At 33.1% G+C, this 17,974-nt stretch overlaps 1 protein-coding gene across 3 annotated transcripts in view; it reads left to right on the plus strand.

The window, feature by feature from the left end:
• The window catches only part of LOC114325306 (homeobox protein homothorax), a 675,897-nt gene that overhangs the window by 63,260 nt on the left and 594,663 nt on the right, over window positions 1-17,974 (plus strand). For 2 of the 3 annotated variants that reach the window (XM_050653960.1, XM_028273338.2), the window contains exon 2: window positions 13,151-13,216. The exons of the other annotated variant lie outside the window; for it this stretch is intronic. In XM_050653960.1, coding sequence (XP_050509917.1) covers window positions 13,196-13,216 — 21 coding nt within the window. In that variant the 5' untranslated portion in view covers window positions 13,151-13,195. The remainder of the gene's footprint in view (window positions 1-13,150; window positions 13,217-17,974) is intronic. 3 annotated transcript variants of the gene reach the window in all.

A 17,974-nucleotide genomic window follows, 5' to 3' on the forward strand; every position in this document is an offset into this window, starting at 1 on the left:
GGTACTGTATTAGTCTACTTTCGCGGGTGTAAATTACAAAAAAAAATATTTATAATCTTTAATTTAAATATAACCATTAAACTAATAATCGATATTTTTTGTAAGTAATTAGCTTGTACTTTAAACTCACTTTTACGCTTTGAAAGAATTAAAAAAAGTATAAACAACGTAGTAATCGTATGTTTGCTTTGCTGTTTTATAACTTTTTTGCAAATGGTTGCCAAGATCATGGTTGCATGGTTGCAATGGTTGCAAATGGTTGTTCAAGATCTTTGAAATACGCATTTTGCCTATTTTTTAAAATTAGAATATAATAAAAACTTTCTGAGAAACGTTAATTTGTTTATAACAATTTTTTTAAACATTTAAAGATTATTCAAAAAAAAATTAAAAAATTAATATTTTGTCGACAAAATATTAAATAGGCATCTCATCTTTATAGGATTTCAAAGTTTGATCAGAGTAGGTATCATAATTATTTTGGTTATTATTGCGACCGTAAATTATTAATTAACAATTGAATTCTTGCTAAAATATAAGTTTAATTTTACACCGAGTTGTTTAATTATTGGTAGATAATTACTTATCTAAAACTTTATTTGAAATTTAAAGATTTTGTTGGGAAAACCCCAATGAACTGTCAACACTGATGGAATGGCCCCGTCCCATTCCAACAGTGAAGCGAGATAGGCGCCAACATACAAGAGAGAGGTTCTAGCACTTCTAGAGAGACAGAGAATTTTCAGGTAAAATTTGCTACAACTACAACGTACCTGACTAGCACTGTCCGATTATCTTCCCTCCTTTACCTGATTATCTTCTATCTCATCCTGGCGCCATTAACTTCGTTTTATGGCGATTCCATCAGTGTTGACAGTTCATTGGAAAACCCGCATTTTCTGAGGAAATTTTTGTCGGAGCAGCTCGGGAAAGATACGTCTTTATGCAGAATTTAATTTCGGTGAATTTTTATTAGTATGTTTTTGGTGTAAAGTTAAAACATTCGGAGTTATGGAGCAAAAATTGAAAAAAACACGATTTGGGGGCGCCATTTTGTTAATAAAAAAAGTAGCACACTATCTGCGGACTTTGCATACCTATATTATTAATATATATAATCATAAGCTTCGATTCCAGCAATAAAATTGCTGGTAAATAACTTTTCCCAAAAATGGCTTATTCTCCGATAATCAGCCCAGACTACGTATACTCTACCGCTTGGCATAGCTAGATTAGATTATTTATGTGAGGTCGTTAAAGCCATGTAGCCTCACCACACTCAACCTGTAGGGATATTTTTATAGAGATTTCGTTGAATTCTAGGTTGCCATTACTTCTGATGAAGTTGATTGATTAGCTTCCTAGGTGACTTGTTTTATATGTCAGATGGCGCTAGATCGACCTCAGAAACGACAGTTCTCAATATCTGATTTACTTATTTTTTAACGATGATATCTCAGAGGGCAGTGACCATTTTGATATCTTTTTTACTCATTTAGAGAAATCGGTTTGTTTCAGCAAACACTTTTATGAGCTTTTTTGTCCTGGTGTTTTAGACCAATGAGTTGATTGAGTCTCCAGGACCGGAATTCCTCTCTGATATGGCTTTCCGATAGTCCACAAAAGGTTTCTAAACATTGGAATGGGGCACTAGCCCCTTCTTTTGCGAGGCTGTCAGCTACCTCATTTCCTGCAATTCCCTTGTGACCTGGCACCCACATCAAAGTTACTTTGTTGCGTTCCACCAGCTTCTTGAGGGATTCTTTACAGTCCCAAACCAACTTTTCCTCACAAGTAAATAACTTTAGAGCCTTTAAGGCGGCTTGGCTGTCTTATATAATAAATACTTTTGCCTTACTGGTATATCGGTTGAGACATTCTTGGACACTAATGTCTATAGCATATAGTTCTGCCTGAACGATAGCTGGGGCGTTTACAAAAGATTTGGATAGCCTGAAATTTGTCCCAGTAACTGCCACTCCTGCCCTTTCATCTATTTTAGATCCACATTTATACCATATTAGTGAACATTCTTCTAGTTTCGGTTCACTCGTAGGGTATACAGACCGTTGGGACGTTTCCAAGAGATTTTGATAGTCTAAAATTTCTCCCAATAACTCCCAACGCTGCCCTTTCTTCTATCTTAGATATGTGTTAATGCCATACGAGTAAACCCTAGCTTCGGTTTTGACTTGGTGAAACTTTTTTTATTTGGTGGTTTGATATGACCACTTCAAACGATGTTTCGAAGTCGAATTTGACTGGAACGGCATCTGTCGGCCTATCCTTAGAATCTAATGGAATTTCTTCCAATATTGCTTGTTTCTGCGTTATATAATAGTACAGATAAAATTTTAATCTGTTTTTGCAACAAAAACTAAGATCAAACAACTAGTAAATCCTCCCCCATACATTTATCTAATCCCCCTCCTGACATATAGACAAAATCCTTCTTAACAACAAAATTTATGAGTTGATAATTGAGAATATTAATTTATGTTGCGCCTTGCCAATTATCCGTGAAGTTTAAAATATTAAATTATTTTTGGATCTTGCTCAAATTGCCCGTGATTGCGAGCCAATAAAAGAGAAAAATTACAATGGACATCATACAGGCCATTCGCTTCCTGGGTTTGTAATATTAAGTATAATGGGTAAAATTTATATCATACTTATAATTTTTTTATGTTGGATTTACCTCAGTGAATAACATGCTGCGTGTAATGGCTTCTTTTCCTACCGTTTCAGCTGTTATTGATGTGTCTCTTGCCAAGTGCAAAACCGTTTGATCTCGGTTTGTTTTTAAATAATTAAACCAAAATACGGGAGATTTAATGAATTCAATACCGATGACAGACGTGGGCTATAGTTATGTAAATCTTGTAGGCATAGTGGCCACTGATAATTTATGATATTGAAAAAATATGCTGAAAGTTAGAATTCAAATGATTATGATGGTGACAACCGTCTTGTAAGATAAACTGGTCAGTGGTAAAGGCGCTAAAATAGAACCAGACTTTACTTTAATTTTGCTCCTTATCCAATCATTGCTCTTTTTGTCTTATATACTTTTGTGCGAAGATTTGTGGAGAAAATATATACTTCTTGGAACAATATACTTCTTTATTTTAGGCATTTGTTTTTTTTTTCTACTATCGTTGTCGCATTGGTCAAGTACATACTCATTGTTTGTCACACAACTGGACACAAACTGTTATGTCTTGGTCGTAATTGGGTTGTACTATTGGTGTAGTAAATATTCTTATGATGTTATTCAACTGACCATAAACCTCTTTCCTTTTACACCAATACTGGTGCTCAATACTTTAGCTTGTAGCTAAGGCTAAATATCTTATGGGTTGATATTCCCCACGCGGGGTCATAAATGATGTTTCTGGTCTTAAAATTTTCTGTAGTTAAAGCTAGAATCTTTTAAAGCTCAATATTATGAATAGTATCAAAGTATTTTGAATTTTTGGTGTAATTAAGTAACTTTTTCATCAAAATATCAATACATAAGCGAATTAGTAGAATGTATGTTTTCTACTACTGTTTTTATAACAACAAATTCGCAATGTACTGCTTTGTTTCGTAATATATTTTATCTGGTGAATTATAAGTCAATTTTATGACAATAACAATGCATTTACAGTAGTTTTAAGATTTAGACGAACTTTATCGGAGGAATATGTAAAACAAAAAGATCAAGACGAGACATTAAAATTAATGTTCAATAATTAAATCGTAAATTTCATTTTAAAAGGATTAGAAATAAACGTCAAGATAAGAACCAATAAAAACAATAAAATACAGTAGTAATGGTTGTTCTTTCGTCCCGCGATACCATATTTTTTGTACAATTGTGTGTAGATTACTAAACATATACGTTTAAGTGAGGATATTTGTCTGTGGACTAGATAAACAGTTTTTCTAGATTAGATATCCAGAGTATTATCGTCAGATCTGTAATAACTCATAAAGATATCGGTTTATTGGGCTGATTAAAAATTGTGTTTGAATAATTAGAACAACGTTATTGCCAATCATAAAAACCGCTAGAATCGATGTAGAAATCCACTACGGCTTGATAAAATAGTTATTAAAATAACAAAGCAATGCTATAAATACGCAAGAACCACAGGAATACTCAAAATCGGCTGAACCATATCGATATATGGTGCGAAAGATGGATTTAACCCGAACAAAACACATCTTAAACTTTTCAGACCTCTAATCACTAGCGGCTACAACACACAGCATGCAAAATAAATTATGGACTCCAACTCAGAGATCAGATCGACTACCTATCCATGAGTGCTTTTAGCCCAGAATGTCCTAAAAACTCCTTGCTCATCTTTAGGCAATATGTATATCAGACATCCTAAAAATAAACTCCGTTTCCCACCCACAAAATTGCTGACCATTGCCAGCAAGCAACGAACTCAACGACGAATAAATTGATTCCCTGAAGGCAATACCTCGTTTTTATTGCATTTAGATAAATAGGTTTAGATATAATCAACGAGAGACTAAAAACATTCCTTCAAAGAGAAATTCCACAAGAGCAAATCGGTTCCACGAAATTCCACGATTTACCAAAGGTAGGGGTACTAGAGAACACCTGTTAAATATAAGACAGATAATCGAAAAATCTAGGGAATTCAATAATCCACTGTACATATGCTTTATAGATTATCGTAAGGCGTTCGACAGGGTCAAGTGGAGACACTTATGGCAAATACTAAAAGAAGTGGGCGTACCCCAACACCTTATTTCGCTTATAACTGAACTATACGAACACACTACTGGATCAGTTAAAGTGCTTGACACACTTTCAAACGAATTTCATCCAGAACGGGGTGTCAGACAGGGATGTATACTATCGCCACAATTATTCAATATATATGGAGAACATATTATGAGAAGAGCACTTGAAGGATGGGAAAAAGGCATCTCAATAAATGGTCATAAAATAAACAACCTACGTTTCGCAGATGACACAGCCCTTCTTGCTAATAGTCAAGCAGAGCTGACTGATCTTATACGACTGGTTGAAAACGAAAGTCAAATATTTGGTCTGCAATTAAACATATCAAAGAAAAAGATCATGATAGTGGATAGACTACATAACAATCATCCACATATAACCACAATTGATCGGTTTGAGGTTGTGAACTCATACTTACATATATCTGGGATCATTAATCACAAACACAGGGTCACTACAAGAGGAAATAAAACGTATATGTGATCTAGCAAAAGTCGCCACAGCAAAAATGACCACAATATGGAAGGACTGTCAAATTTCAAGAGCGTTAAAGATGAGGTTGATCAACTGCTTCAATATTCCCAATACTGACTTACGGATGTGAATCTTGGACCCTGAGAAATTCGGAAAGAAGAAAGATAGACGCCACTGAAATGTTCTGTTGGAGACGAATGCTACGAATTCCTTGGACCGACCATAGAACAAATAATTCAATTTTAAGAGAGCTAAAAGTTAGCCAACGGCTCTCCAGTAAAGTCCATCTCCAACAATTAAAATACTTTGGACATGTTATGCGAGCCAACACAGAAAACATGGAAAGACTCATTATACAAGCAAAGGTGGAAGGCCGAAGATCACGAGGAAGATCCCCAACAAGATGGATCGATCAGATTACAGGAATATGCAAAAGACCTATGCATGAGTTAAAAGAAATGACCAGAGACAGAGATCTTTAGAGACGGACAATACACGACATCACGTCGACCACTACACTCCCTCCGGGGGGTCAGGATTGAAGAGAGAGATAAATAGCTCACCTAGAGTTTTGCGTTTTGCACACAATTATACCTCTCCATAGGGAGGCAACAGCCACAGCTGCCCGTAACAAGTAGACTCAGTCAAAACATAACAAAAAATAAATAAAACGTTTTTGAACAATTTGGCTTAAGTGCCCATCCATCCAGGAGCATGATTCTGAAAACGACCGTTCTCGAAGCCCTTTCTCCTCTGAAGGGTAGCTCTCCATTCCTTTTGATTATTCCTTATCGGCCCCTTCTGAACCTCGTGCATTTCCATCCACTCGTTTACGAGCCAGCACCCATATTAAAGACATTTTATTATCATTTGCTAGGTTATTGCGAAGATCTTTACTGTTCCTCGCCGGTTTTGATTTGGTGAGTGGGTTTGCTTGACTGCCAGATTATCTTTGCTTTGGGTTTCCATCCGTGATTTCGTCAATGCAGGCCACCAAACCTAAAACTTTAGCCTGGAACACAGTTGTATATTGATCCAGGCTGTAAGACATCAAATTACATGCCTGCTCAAAAGTCTTCTGATCCAGTACCATGGGCAGAAGTTTTGCGTGGTTTGTTTACAATTTCCGCTGTTTTCCCCTTAACCATATCCACCTTTTTAAATTGCGTCCTTGATAGAAATCACATTCGGTTTCATAAATGTGTAGAATACCTCTATTTCTTATTGCGTTTCTACTAACAAAACCAAGAAATCGTAAAGGGGATAATCAAATGCTGTACAAGCATCGGTAGTGAAAGATACTGAAAACGACAAAATATCCATAAAGACCAAAAGGGATAATAAAAATGTCAATATATTGCTATCAATCTTGCTTTACGCAAGAGGGACGTAGAAGCTTAATAAAAAATTACATAGTAGTGGAAGATTCCTAGAAGGATCTGATGAGGTTTACAAGAGCTGGTAAACAAAAAAATACTTTAAAATAATTGAATTACATATGTGGATGACCACAGATAACAACACAGGAAAGTTCTAAGATTTAGATCACACGGACATGTTGTAGCGAGGATGCCACAAAGAAAAATATCTTTTTGAAAAGGATAAATGACACTGAAACTGACAGAAAATAAAATGGGTACATTAACGAAGACAGTGAATGAATTTGGTATCTACTGTAAAAAGTGGATGATTTTTCTAGATATACAGTTTACCAAATATATTAAAATGTTCAATTAATTATTATGTTAATAACCTCTGAGGAATAATGTTATTTTTACAAAACCATGTTTTATTACACTGTATTTTCCTGTATCGTGTGAAATATTTTATTTGCTTTTTACATGCAACACGAGAATTCAATAAATTTTATTTTTAGCCGATATCACCTGCAACCTAAGCTGAGGGATTAGGATTTTTTATTCTTTGATCGCATTTCTGTAGATACTCATATCGACGATTTGAACTGCTTCTTTATCTAATCTGAAATACCGTATTTTCCACAATAACTAAAACTATGTTGAACACACTTTTTAAAAAGGAATCATTAAATTTTATACATAAATTTGGCACAAATTAAAATTTAGCTAATTAATTTACTTTTTCTCTCTCTTGTACATATATTATATTTATCTAAGTATATCTCAGTAGGTATCTCCAATTAAATAGCCCATTTTTTTCTATATTTTCCGTTGGTAGTTATACAATTTTCTTACAACTTTCAAGTTTATTTCCATCCCATTCTTTGTATACCCCATTTTCTCTGTTCCAGTTTTCTTATCATAAAACTGAGGTCATCTTCGTCTTGCGATCACTATTTGGTCATCAGTAAAACTTTGGGCATATAGGTATTCGTTTCTTACTGTTATATCCATTCCTTCGCATTTTCTTTTCCATGGTTTCAGGTTTTTTTCCAGGAATATTTTGAACAGGGACGGGATGAGGAGCAGCCCTGTAGTAGTCCCTTTGTCGTCTTAAATGGACTGCATATTCTAGTGCCCGTTTTGATAGCTACTTTCTTATTCTTGTACTTTCTTATACTTGAGTACTTTTACTGCTTTTATTAATATTCGTGTAACTTCGATGTCTTCCGCTGCTTCTCATAGCTTGGTTCTAGGTACCGAATCATGGAGAAAGTAATTAAAATCATGAAGAAAGTCTAAAATAGTAGCTTTGTTAAAACCAGAGAACTACCCCGAAAATCCCAGTACAGACCTATTTCTATTTTATCTTCATTATTGGCTGTTACTACCTGGTCATCTGCAAACAGTAAGGTCTTTTTCGATTTTAATTCCCATTTTTGAACACTTCTTTCTCCATACCTCCAAGGTTCTTTTGGATGTAGACTTAAAGAGGGTAGAAGAACGACAACATCCTTGTTGGATGTTTCAAATGGTTGTGATTGTGATAGATTGTTTCCCATGCTGATACTACAAAATGTGTGATCAGTATTAATCTGACATTGAACATAGCTTAACATTATAATAGTTAATCATAAAAAACTGAAAATTTGATACAATTCAAAATCTAATAACCAGTCTTGTTAATGGTCAATATACTCACATTTTTATTATTAATAAACCTTTAGTTTTACATGTATCTATTATTATCTATTTTCTTCAAATGCCATTTTGGAAATAGAAATTAGTTGTTAAAATAATTTACATTAATTTAGATATAGACTTTTGGTTTCCACATAGAAAAAGGAAGGAGCAAATTTTGTAAAGGTCAAAGATCAAACGCCAATAGGGCTTTTCATCGAGTGTCATTTGTTTCGAGCTTCTGTCATGTGTCACATAATATTAATACATCTACGTCATACGTCTTTAGTTTGTATCATTGGTATATACAGGGTGTTTGCTAAAGAATGGGACATAGCTTAACCTCAGGTTCCTGAGGTTAAAATAGGCCGATTTAAGCTAACTTACCTTAGTCAAAGTTTATAATAACCAAGGTACCGGTCAAAGTTAACCTTTTTTTTATTTATTATTAAATATTTCCTGACAGGTATGAGATAACAACATGAAATTTGGTATGTGGGGGTTTTTTGGGTCGAGAAAACTAAATTCCCTACCAAAAATTATGTATTGCCCAGAGGGCGCCACATACGCCTTTCAGCACTCATTTATTACGTTCAATTTTTTTATCCCTCATTCTGTATAATTTTTATTCTCCTATTAGTTTTACTTAAAAAAGGTATACTTCTTTTATCTCCCTAAACTCAACCGTTTTCGAGATAAACGCATTTTAAATCTGCGATACACCATAATTTTTAGCATAATATCATTGTATGTAGTTCCACCCGAAAAATAACTTAAAACCATAATAATTGTGCGAGTTCTCAAATTTATGTCATTGCATCGCAAATTCCATTTGAAGAAATTTGCGATACATTTTTGGATAATTTTATGGTTTTAAGTTATTTTTCGGGTGTAACTACAATGATATGCTAAAAATGATGGTGTATCTAATATTTAAAATGTGTTTATCTCGAAAACGGTTGAGTTTATGGAGATGAAATAAGTATACATTTTTTAAGTAAAACTAATAGGAGAATAAAAATTTTAATGTCAAAATTATACAGAGTGAGGGATAAAAAAAATTGAACGTAATAAATGAGTGCTGAAAGGCGTATGTGGCGCCCTATGGGCAATATATAATTTTTGGTAGGGAATTTAGTTTTATCGAACCAAAAAACCCCCACACAGCAAATTTCATGTTGTTGTCTCATACCTGTCAGGAAATATTCAATAATAAATAAAAAAAAGTTTAACTTTGACACCCTGTATCTCGGTTATTATAAACTTTGTACTAAGGTAAGTTAGCTAAAATCGGCCTGTTTTAACCTCAGGAACCTGAGGTTAAGCTATGGACCATTCTTTACCAAACACCCTGTATAATAACGTATGACGTGAATATATTAAGACACATGACAGAAGCTCGAAAAAAATGACTGTGAATAAAAAGCCCTATTATCAAAATGTCGAAAAAGCATCAACTTTACCAATTTTCTAAAGTACATATTTGTCAAATGTTAAGCATCAAAATGTCAAAAAAAAACATAAATTTTACCAATTTTTTTAAATTGGTAATTAACTATATTTAATCTAGTTGAACCAGTTTCAGAACCATATAACAGCATTTAACAGTTAAAATAATTGTAGACTTTTTTGGACTTTCACTTTCCATATCGAAAAAGGAAGTAAAAATGTAAAAAAGCATAAATTTTACCAGTTATGTAAAGATTTGTCAAATGTCATTGTCAATTTCCAAAACGCCCAAAAACCATACATTTTACCAATTTTCTAAAGTATTTAATATAGTTGGAACAGTTTGAGAACCGTATTTTTTGCCGTTTCTGTATAAAACTATTTTTACATCAACAATATCTTTTATTTTCGTTTATGAAAATAAACCCAGAACAGTTTTAGACAAAAATTCGACTTGCTTCAAAATAATTTTTGATTTTATAATTTATAGCGATATTGCTTTAATTTTCCTGTTCATTTATAAATACGTTAATAGATAATTTACTCAGAATTTATGATTTACTTAGCTAGGATCTCGACTTTTTCTTGGATTATGTTCAAGATTTTTAGCTATACAATTAAAAGTTCATTTTTTAAAATTGTTAAGCAAACGACGAATAAATAATTTAGATGTCCATTTAAAAAAGAAATGTTTATTTGTAACTGTTCCGGAATTTTTAAATTATTCTTTTTTTTATTTTTTCATCTGTTTTTAGAATTATTTCACTTATATTATTCAATTCCAGTGTCGGGGCATTTATTTTGTTTTATATCAAATTTTTCCTTTTTTATTCTTATATTTGCTGTTACCATTTCCTTCTTTTTCATAAAACTTCCTCACAAATCAGTCAGTCACCTTTCACCAACTGTGTAGTATCTATTGATTTTTAAACTATTGTTTTTTTCTTATTTTTGTTCTTCGTTTCTATTTGCTTTTGTTTGCTTCCGTTCTCTTGCATTTCCATTGCACTCAATTTAGTATATTCTTCTTTATTTAAAACCTACGTTTTCCTCATAATGTTGTTCTGAAACTATTTCCTTGTGGCATTTTTATGATTAACTATTTTCATTGGGAAATAAGCCACAATTAAATTGTAAAAATAATTTTATTAACGTTTCGACGTCCAAATCGGACCAAAATTTTTCAATATTTTGTATTTTGACAACGACATCCGATTTGGCCGTCGAAAAGTTAATAAAATTGTTTTTTCAATTTAGTTGTGACTTATTTCCCAATCAAAATAGTTTTCCTCATAAGTTTTAAATAGTGATATTGTGTACCTTTTCCTTTTATTCTTTTGTATATTTCTTTTTATTTTATATATAAACATGGCCTTTCGGACCGGATCATTATGTAAAATGACTACTAATTATAAAATATGTATTAAATAGGTCACATGCTATACATATAACATTACCAGAGAACGGCAGTTCTCGCCAGTGGCGGACACCTACACCCCCTACACGCGACACTATATATACACGAAATTTTCGATTTTCTAAATCTGACTGAATTGAAAATTGGGCCAACTCACATCTTAAAGTTCAGGAAAAGACTCACCCATTCATATGTCAACCATCCATTTTGGTCCATGGGTGCGGATTTTACGGCCCTCTTATTTTAGGGTCTGTTTTTCGTTCTCGTCCCCAAAACTCCCAAAAACTTCGAAAATTTAACTCCGACCTTTGCGGCTTCTAATAGAAGCGATCATTACCTTTCCAACGCATGTCTAAATTTGAAAATCGGTTATACCGTTCAAAAGTTACCGAGCTCAGAGTCAATTTTTATTTAAAAAAGGGAAAATGTTTCTGGATATGTATGTATGTATGTGTGTGGAAAAGTTAAACCGATCTGATTTTTTTTTCTGTGTTTGAATAGGGGGTGAGGGCCGATTCAGAACCGGTGTAGTTTGTGAGTTTTGACTACCCATAAGTCAGCTATAGGACTTGGTATGTAGGTACAAAACGGCATATATTTTGGCGGTATATATCTTCGGTTCAAGAAGAGACAGGAGAACAGTAAATACACCAAATCAATAGCGTTGAGTTAATCTTTCAAGTGGTGTCTAAACTGTCAGGATCAGACATACACACGGCTCAGTATAGCCGAAAAGCTGAAAAACTGAACTTTGAAAATTTTGGTTTTTCGACAATTACTCAAACTTTCAACCTACGAATTACGCCAATAACTGAGCGTTTGTATAAGGACTCTAGACGAATCTAACGGTGTATACGTATAGGTACCTTATATCCGAGAAAATTCGAATTTTTAAGTTATAGGCTTCATAAGTATGATCAAATCTATTTCTTATGGGAAAAACGGTTTTTCAAGCTCAATAATTCCTGTAATAGCTTCAGTTATCATACTTGACCTTAGATGCATAAGATACTACTTGTCAATACGTTTCAAACTCATGTTTAGTGAACAAAATTGGTTAAGGCGTTTAGAAGTTATTAAGCTACAAAAGTATAATCCAATTAACGATAATTCCCTAAATGGTTTATGCAGTTGTAGTGGTTACGACGCTAATTTGATCTGGCAACGGGCAATCCGTGTTCATTTACCGGCCATCCCAATATTTTTTTCAATCTATTTCGAATAAAAAAAAATCTAGTGTACATTCGATGGACACTAGAACATTTGGGAGATAATGCGACAAAGGCGACCATTTATAAAGCTTAACGTGTAATCGAGAAACATTGCATTCAACTTTATACTTTTAATTTATAAATAACTTTGAAAAACTCCTGATACAAGAATAAAAAACCGCTAAACGGCGTAAAAATGAGTGGCGCATACAATATTCCAGCTACAAAATATCTGATATGAATATTACGTGGCGCGAAAATGTATTTTCATTTTGATGCAAAACAAAATTCTAGTTTTATTTTAAAACATTTTTTCATAATATTTGTTAAATTTGAAGTAAACGCGCCAAAAAGGAGTTTCAAAATTCAAACTGTACCTATCAAAGTTACTCTTTTGTAGCGCGTTTTACTTCAAATTGGGCAAATATTATGAAAAAATCTTTTAAAATAAAACTAGAATTTTGTTTTGCATCAAAATGAAAATACATTTTCCCGCCACGTAATATTCATATCAGATATTTTGTAGCTGGAATATTGTATGCGCCACTCATTTTTACGGCGTTTAGCGGTTTTTTATTCTTGTACATATAGTTACAAAAAAATTGAATAAAATGGAGTATACTCGTATACATCATGGCGTAACAAATTGAATTCGTAATGTTTGGTGTCAAAACCAATTACTGCCTATTTGATGGAAGAATCTACAAACCGAAGCTAGAACACCATATCTCTGCACAGCCGCCCTCAGGTGAAGGATTTTAGCAGCCTCCTTTAACACCGCTATCATTTTTAGGTGTAACTTTAACATTAAGGCCCATCAGTGATCAAAATTCGAGTCATGGATGTTCTTCAAAAAAACGTAATTATAACTCAATTTTTAATTATGTATTTTGTTTGTTTTTAATTTATTTGTAAATCAGACATACCTTTTTAATGCATCCGTAAAATATTAGATATTAACACTTATTATGTCAAAGTGATGCTCCCATCTCTATTTTTTAGTACTCAAAATATTGGTGGTGGATGTTCATAAGGAGTAGAGATGGGAGTTATTTAGAATGTATTTAACGGTTAAATTGTCACTTGTTGAATATGATGTGGTAGATTTGTAGACCATTTGGTTTTGTAAAATTAAACGTTTGTTGTTTGTTTATAATTATTAAACATATTATTAAAATACGTAAAAGAAATAATAATCATTTAATATTACTTTTTTCATCACATTTGAGGCCATGAGAGCCAGAGTGGCCTAACTGATTTTAACATTATTTTACATACCTAATCAAAGAAAATGATCAAAAGCTATCATAATCCGGTTGTTTTAGTAATTGTATGTTGACCAATAATGATTCTTGGTCAATATAAAACGACTAAAACAATCGGAGATTGTTAGCTTGTGATAATTTTCTTTGGTTATGTAAAGTACCTAATGTTAAAATCAACCAGAGTGGCTCTTATGGCCTCATTTAAGGTCAATATCTTATGTATTTATTTCATTGGTATTTCCAGGATTTTAATACTATTTAAATCATGACTAGTATTTAGTAAAACAAGGACATATTATAAGCCGTTTGAAAATAATTGATAGCAAAGTTTTTTTGACACAGCTCATTTGCATTTTATGTTGTATTGTATTGAGGTGGTCATATATACCTCGACAAACTTTGAATACAATACAACATAAAATGCAAATGAGCTGTGTCATAAAAACTGTGCTATCAATAATTTTCAAACGGAGTATACATAGGTATAAGATTAATATTTTATTAAAATATGTAGAATATCTAGGTACATTTTTTTCTAGAGTGAAACATTTTTTTAAAGGTATGTGCAATACCTACTTATATGATCGATATTTATATATTTTAGACAATAGCACTACCAACTAAATTATGACGAGATGACATGCATAAAAATGGATGAAAAAATGTACAAAAACAAGATCAAAAACAACCGCAAATATGCATTTCTGACTATTATACTTATTTATATGCAAATCAAGCTGGACGAAACCAAACTATCAGAAAGAAACCCCATAATAATACAACGGGATGTAAGACAAAGATACAACATTTTTCCCTTAATCTAGAAGACATTTTTAAGAAAATGGAATAGAACAACAAGGGTATAAACATCGACGGATCATACCTAAACTATTTAAGATTTGCAGATGACATAGTTTTTATAGCAGATAATATCAGAAGGAAAGAAGCTGTTATTTGTGTAAGTTTGTACGAAAATTAAAGGAATCATGTTTTAAAAGTAACAGTTCTGATCCTTTGCTGATGTATATGACACATTCAGCTGTCACTTTTGTAAAACGAAGAACATTTAGGAGAGCACATCCTGTTTGAGTGAGGTGTCAGTTCGCTCTGCAAGTTGCGTCCAATTCAGATTGTAGGCTTTTAACCTTACCATGATCAAACAATTTTTTAATGCGTTTTTTTGTGAAAGTCCCATGTGATGTTCTGTATATTTTTTAGTTTTTTTTTTTAATTTTTACATTTAAAAAAAATTTCAGCCTCCTACACCTAACGTTTTAAAAATTGTATAAAGAATCTCAGAAGAAGAAGAAGGGGCTCAGCTATAGGAAATTAAAAAGAATGTGTGTGTACTTTGTACGCACGTAAGAAGATATTCTTCTATTATATAGGTAATTTAAACGAAGTAAATATACTTAACAGGTTATTTGTATTTTATTTAAAAATTAAACTAACTTTCTTATCTACCACTTCCAAAAAATTTTTATTAAAATAACGAAAAATAAAAAAAAGTATGAATCGTCTAGGATTAGAACCCGCGACCTTCCGTGTGCTTCCGTTCTCTGTCCCACCGCTCTGCCAACTACGCCATCGAGCCACTTGAATTAACACGTAAGTTTCGGATATAATTACACAACACGGCGACAAACTGTAAACATGTTATGCCTACATATTTTATTATTTTACTACAGGGAAACACAAATCCAAAAACACAAGAATTATAATAAATAATACATTTCCTAAAACCACTAATATATTCTTTTAATGACTTATTTGCACGGTTACAGATACATACATTGTCATACATACCTATATTGAAAGATTAGCAATGAACTACATACTGTCAGTGTGCGCAGGCGCGTGGTTGATGTACAATTTTACCCTCAATAGATTCGTCGCTAAAGAAGAATATCTTCAAAAATTGTACACACTTCAAAAACACACTTTCCATTCTTTTAATTATTAAAGATATTTTTAAAATATTTTCATTTTTACTATTCGTTCACATATTATAGTCCGTCTAGAAAGTATCCGAAATTTTACATTTTTCCTAATTTTAATAGATTTCCTTTTTGTAACATTTTAAGACAAAAGTAATGCATCAAGTAGGTTGTGCCGATAGTAGGTTATGGACAAAATCGCATGACAACACCATCTGTTAAATATTGTTGTTTGTAAACAGACTTAGATTATTTGTGAAATAATGTCGCAAGTAGAAAAAAGAAAAGTGGTGGATATTTGTATAGAAAGTGTGTCCGAAACATCAAAAAATTAATGCAATTGACTGAACTCGGAAAAAGTACAGTGTTTGAGACAATAAAGAGGATAAAAAATGGCATAGATATGAAACATAGATCAGTTTCGGGTAGACCGCGTAAGATTCGCGGAAACAATTTAAATGCATTAGTGGCTTTAGGACGACAAAATCCGCGCCTAGGGTTTCGAAAATTAGCGAACAGATTTGGAAATCAACGAAGAATAAAAGTGTGTCCAGAAACTGTCCGCATGTCACTGAAAAAGCAAGGCTACATTATATCAAGGAATCCAAAAAAATCCTTAAATGACACCTCTGCAAAGGCAACGAAGAATAGATTTTTGTCAACGTTTTCGAGAAGATAATTTTAATAATGTCTTTATATCTGATGAAAGTTGTTTTCAGCTTGGTGCAAATCATCTAAAAGTCCTATCAAGAGAAAATGTTACCGTTCAAGTTTCCAAATTTCTTACTAAAATAATGGTTTGGGGAGCAATATCTCAACGTGGTGCTACACCTCTCTGTATAGTTAATGGTACTGTTGATAGTGCGAAATATTGTCACATCCTAAATAGTTTTCTTCTTGAAACGCCTCGTGTTTTATATCCAGAGGGGTGGCGTTTTCAGCAAGATAACGCAAGATGCCATACTTCTGCTTATACTCAAGCTTGGATGCAAGAACACGAATTGGCAACAATTTCGTGGCCAGCGGCATCTCCAGATCTTAGCCCCATTGAAAACATATGGGGACTGATGAAGATTGAAGTGGAACGAGCAGCGCCACGAGATAAAGAAGGTTGGATTTGGTCAGTTTTACAGGCCTGGAACACCATTACCGAAAATTATGGCCTTGACCTAGTTTCGGGTGTACCTGGACGTTTAGTTAAGTGTTTAGATTAAAATGGAGGTTGTATAAGTAAATGAGATGAATTATTTGTTGAAATTTTATATTTCAAGTGATAGAAATAAATACCGTAAAATTATAATCTGCATTCTTTTTTCCGGATACTTTCTAGACGGACTATACTTTAAGTGATATTATAGTGTCACATTATTATAACGAAATATCTGACTCCGTTGTACTTATTTTTAATTATCTATTTTAAATTAACTTTAAATATGAGCCTGCACTGAATACTTAGTATCTGCTAACAGTATTTATCGTCGTTCATATTATATCTTCCATAATTGATTTGGTTTTATTGTTGCATAAACCAATTTAAGAGTACTAAAACAAATTACAAAGACATAAAACTTAAGGCTCTGCCGTAGTAGATTTGACATGCTGGTGTGTATTTAGTTAAAACAGAGATTGGAACAACATGGAGAAGTTGTTAAGAGATTGATTAGTAACCACACAAGATGAAATAAGCTACAACTTATTAGTGGACTTATTGTATTTATTTTGAAAAAAACAATTTAATGGATATGTAAACGCAGACTAATTGCTTTTTAGAAGAAAAGAGCACTAAATATAATTTTAGTCGTAACTTGTGTAGAAATTATACATACAAAGAAAAATACTTCGAGCTATATAGATGTTCATTCATTTATTCATTCATGAAGCATTAAAATACCTACGGGTTATAGCTAACGCCATGGCGTTTAAAATCCTATTCTTGGTTGAGGTGGATTACCACTACACATCGGCAGATGTGTCTGCGGATGTATATATTTCACGTCGGCAGACACATCTGCAGCACATCCGATACTTGTCGGTTTCTCCAGCACAGATCAAAGGATTTCAATGCCAAGACTGAACGACTCTTCAGATGTGTGGTCAGCGTGTTATGATGCATCCGCGGACGCGTCTGCCGATGTGTAGAGGAGGCATATGTCATTTTTTATAGCTAGCTGTTTGTATCTACTGCTGCCGTGACTCTTTTCCATTTCTCCTTGTCCTTTAACTTTCCAGTCTTTAACATTCATCGCTCTCATGTCTTCTTCTAAATCATGCAGTCATCTTGTTGTACTTCCTCTACACCTGGGTCATGGTGGTGTCTAATTAGTTATCCTCCTAAACATGTTTGAGTGTGTCTCTGTATGTGTCCCATCAATTCCAAGCGAAGCGATTTTATGTATCTGACTATTTTCTCTCTTT

Source organism: Diabrotica virgifera, chromosome 6 (assembly GCF_917563875.1).
Source record: "Diabrotica virgifera virgifera chromosome 6, PGI_DIABVI_V3a".
Lineage (NCBI taxonomy): Eukaryota > Metazoa > Arthropoda > Insecta > Coleoptera > Chrysomelidae > Diabrotica > Diabrotica virgifera.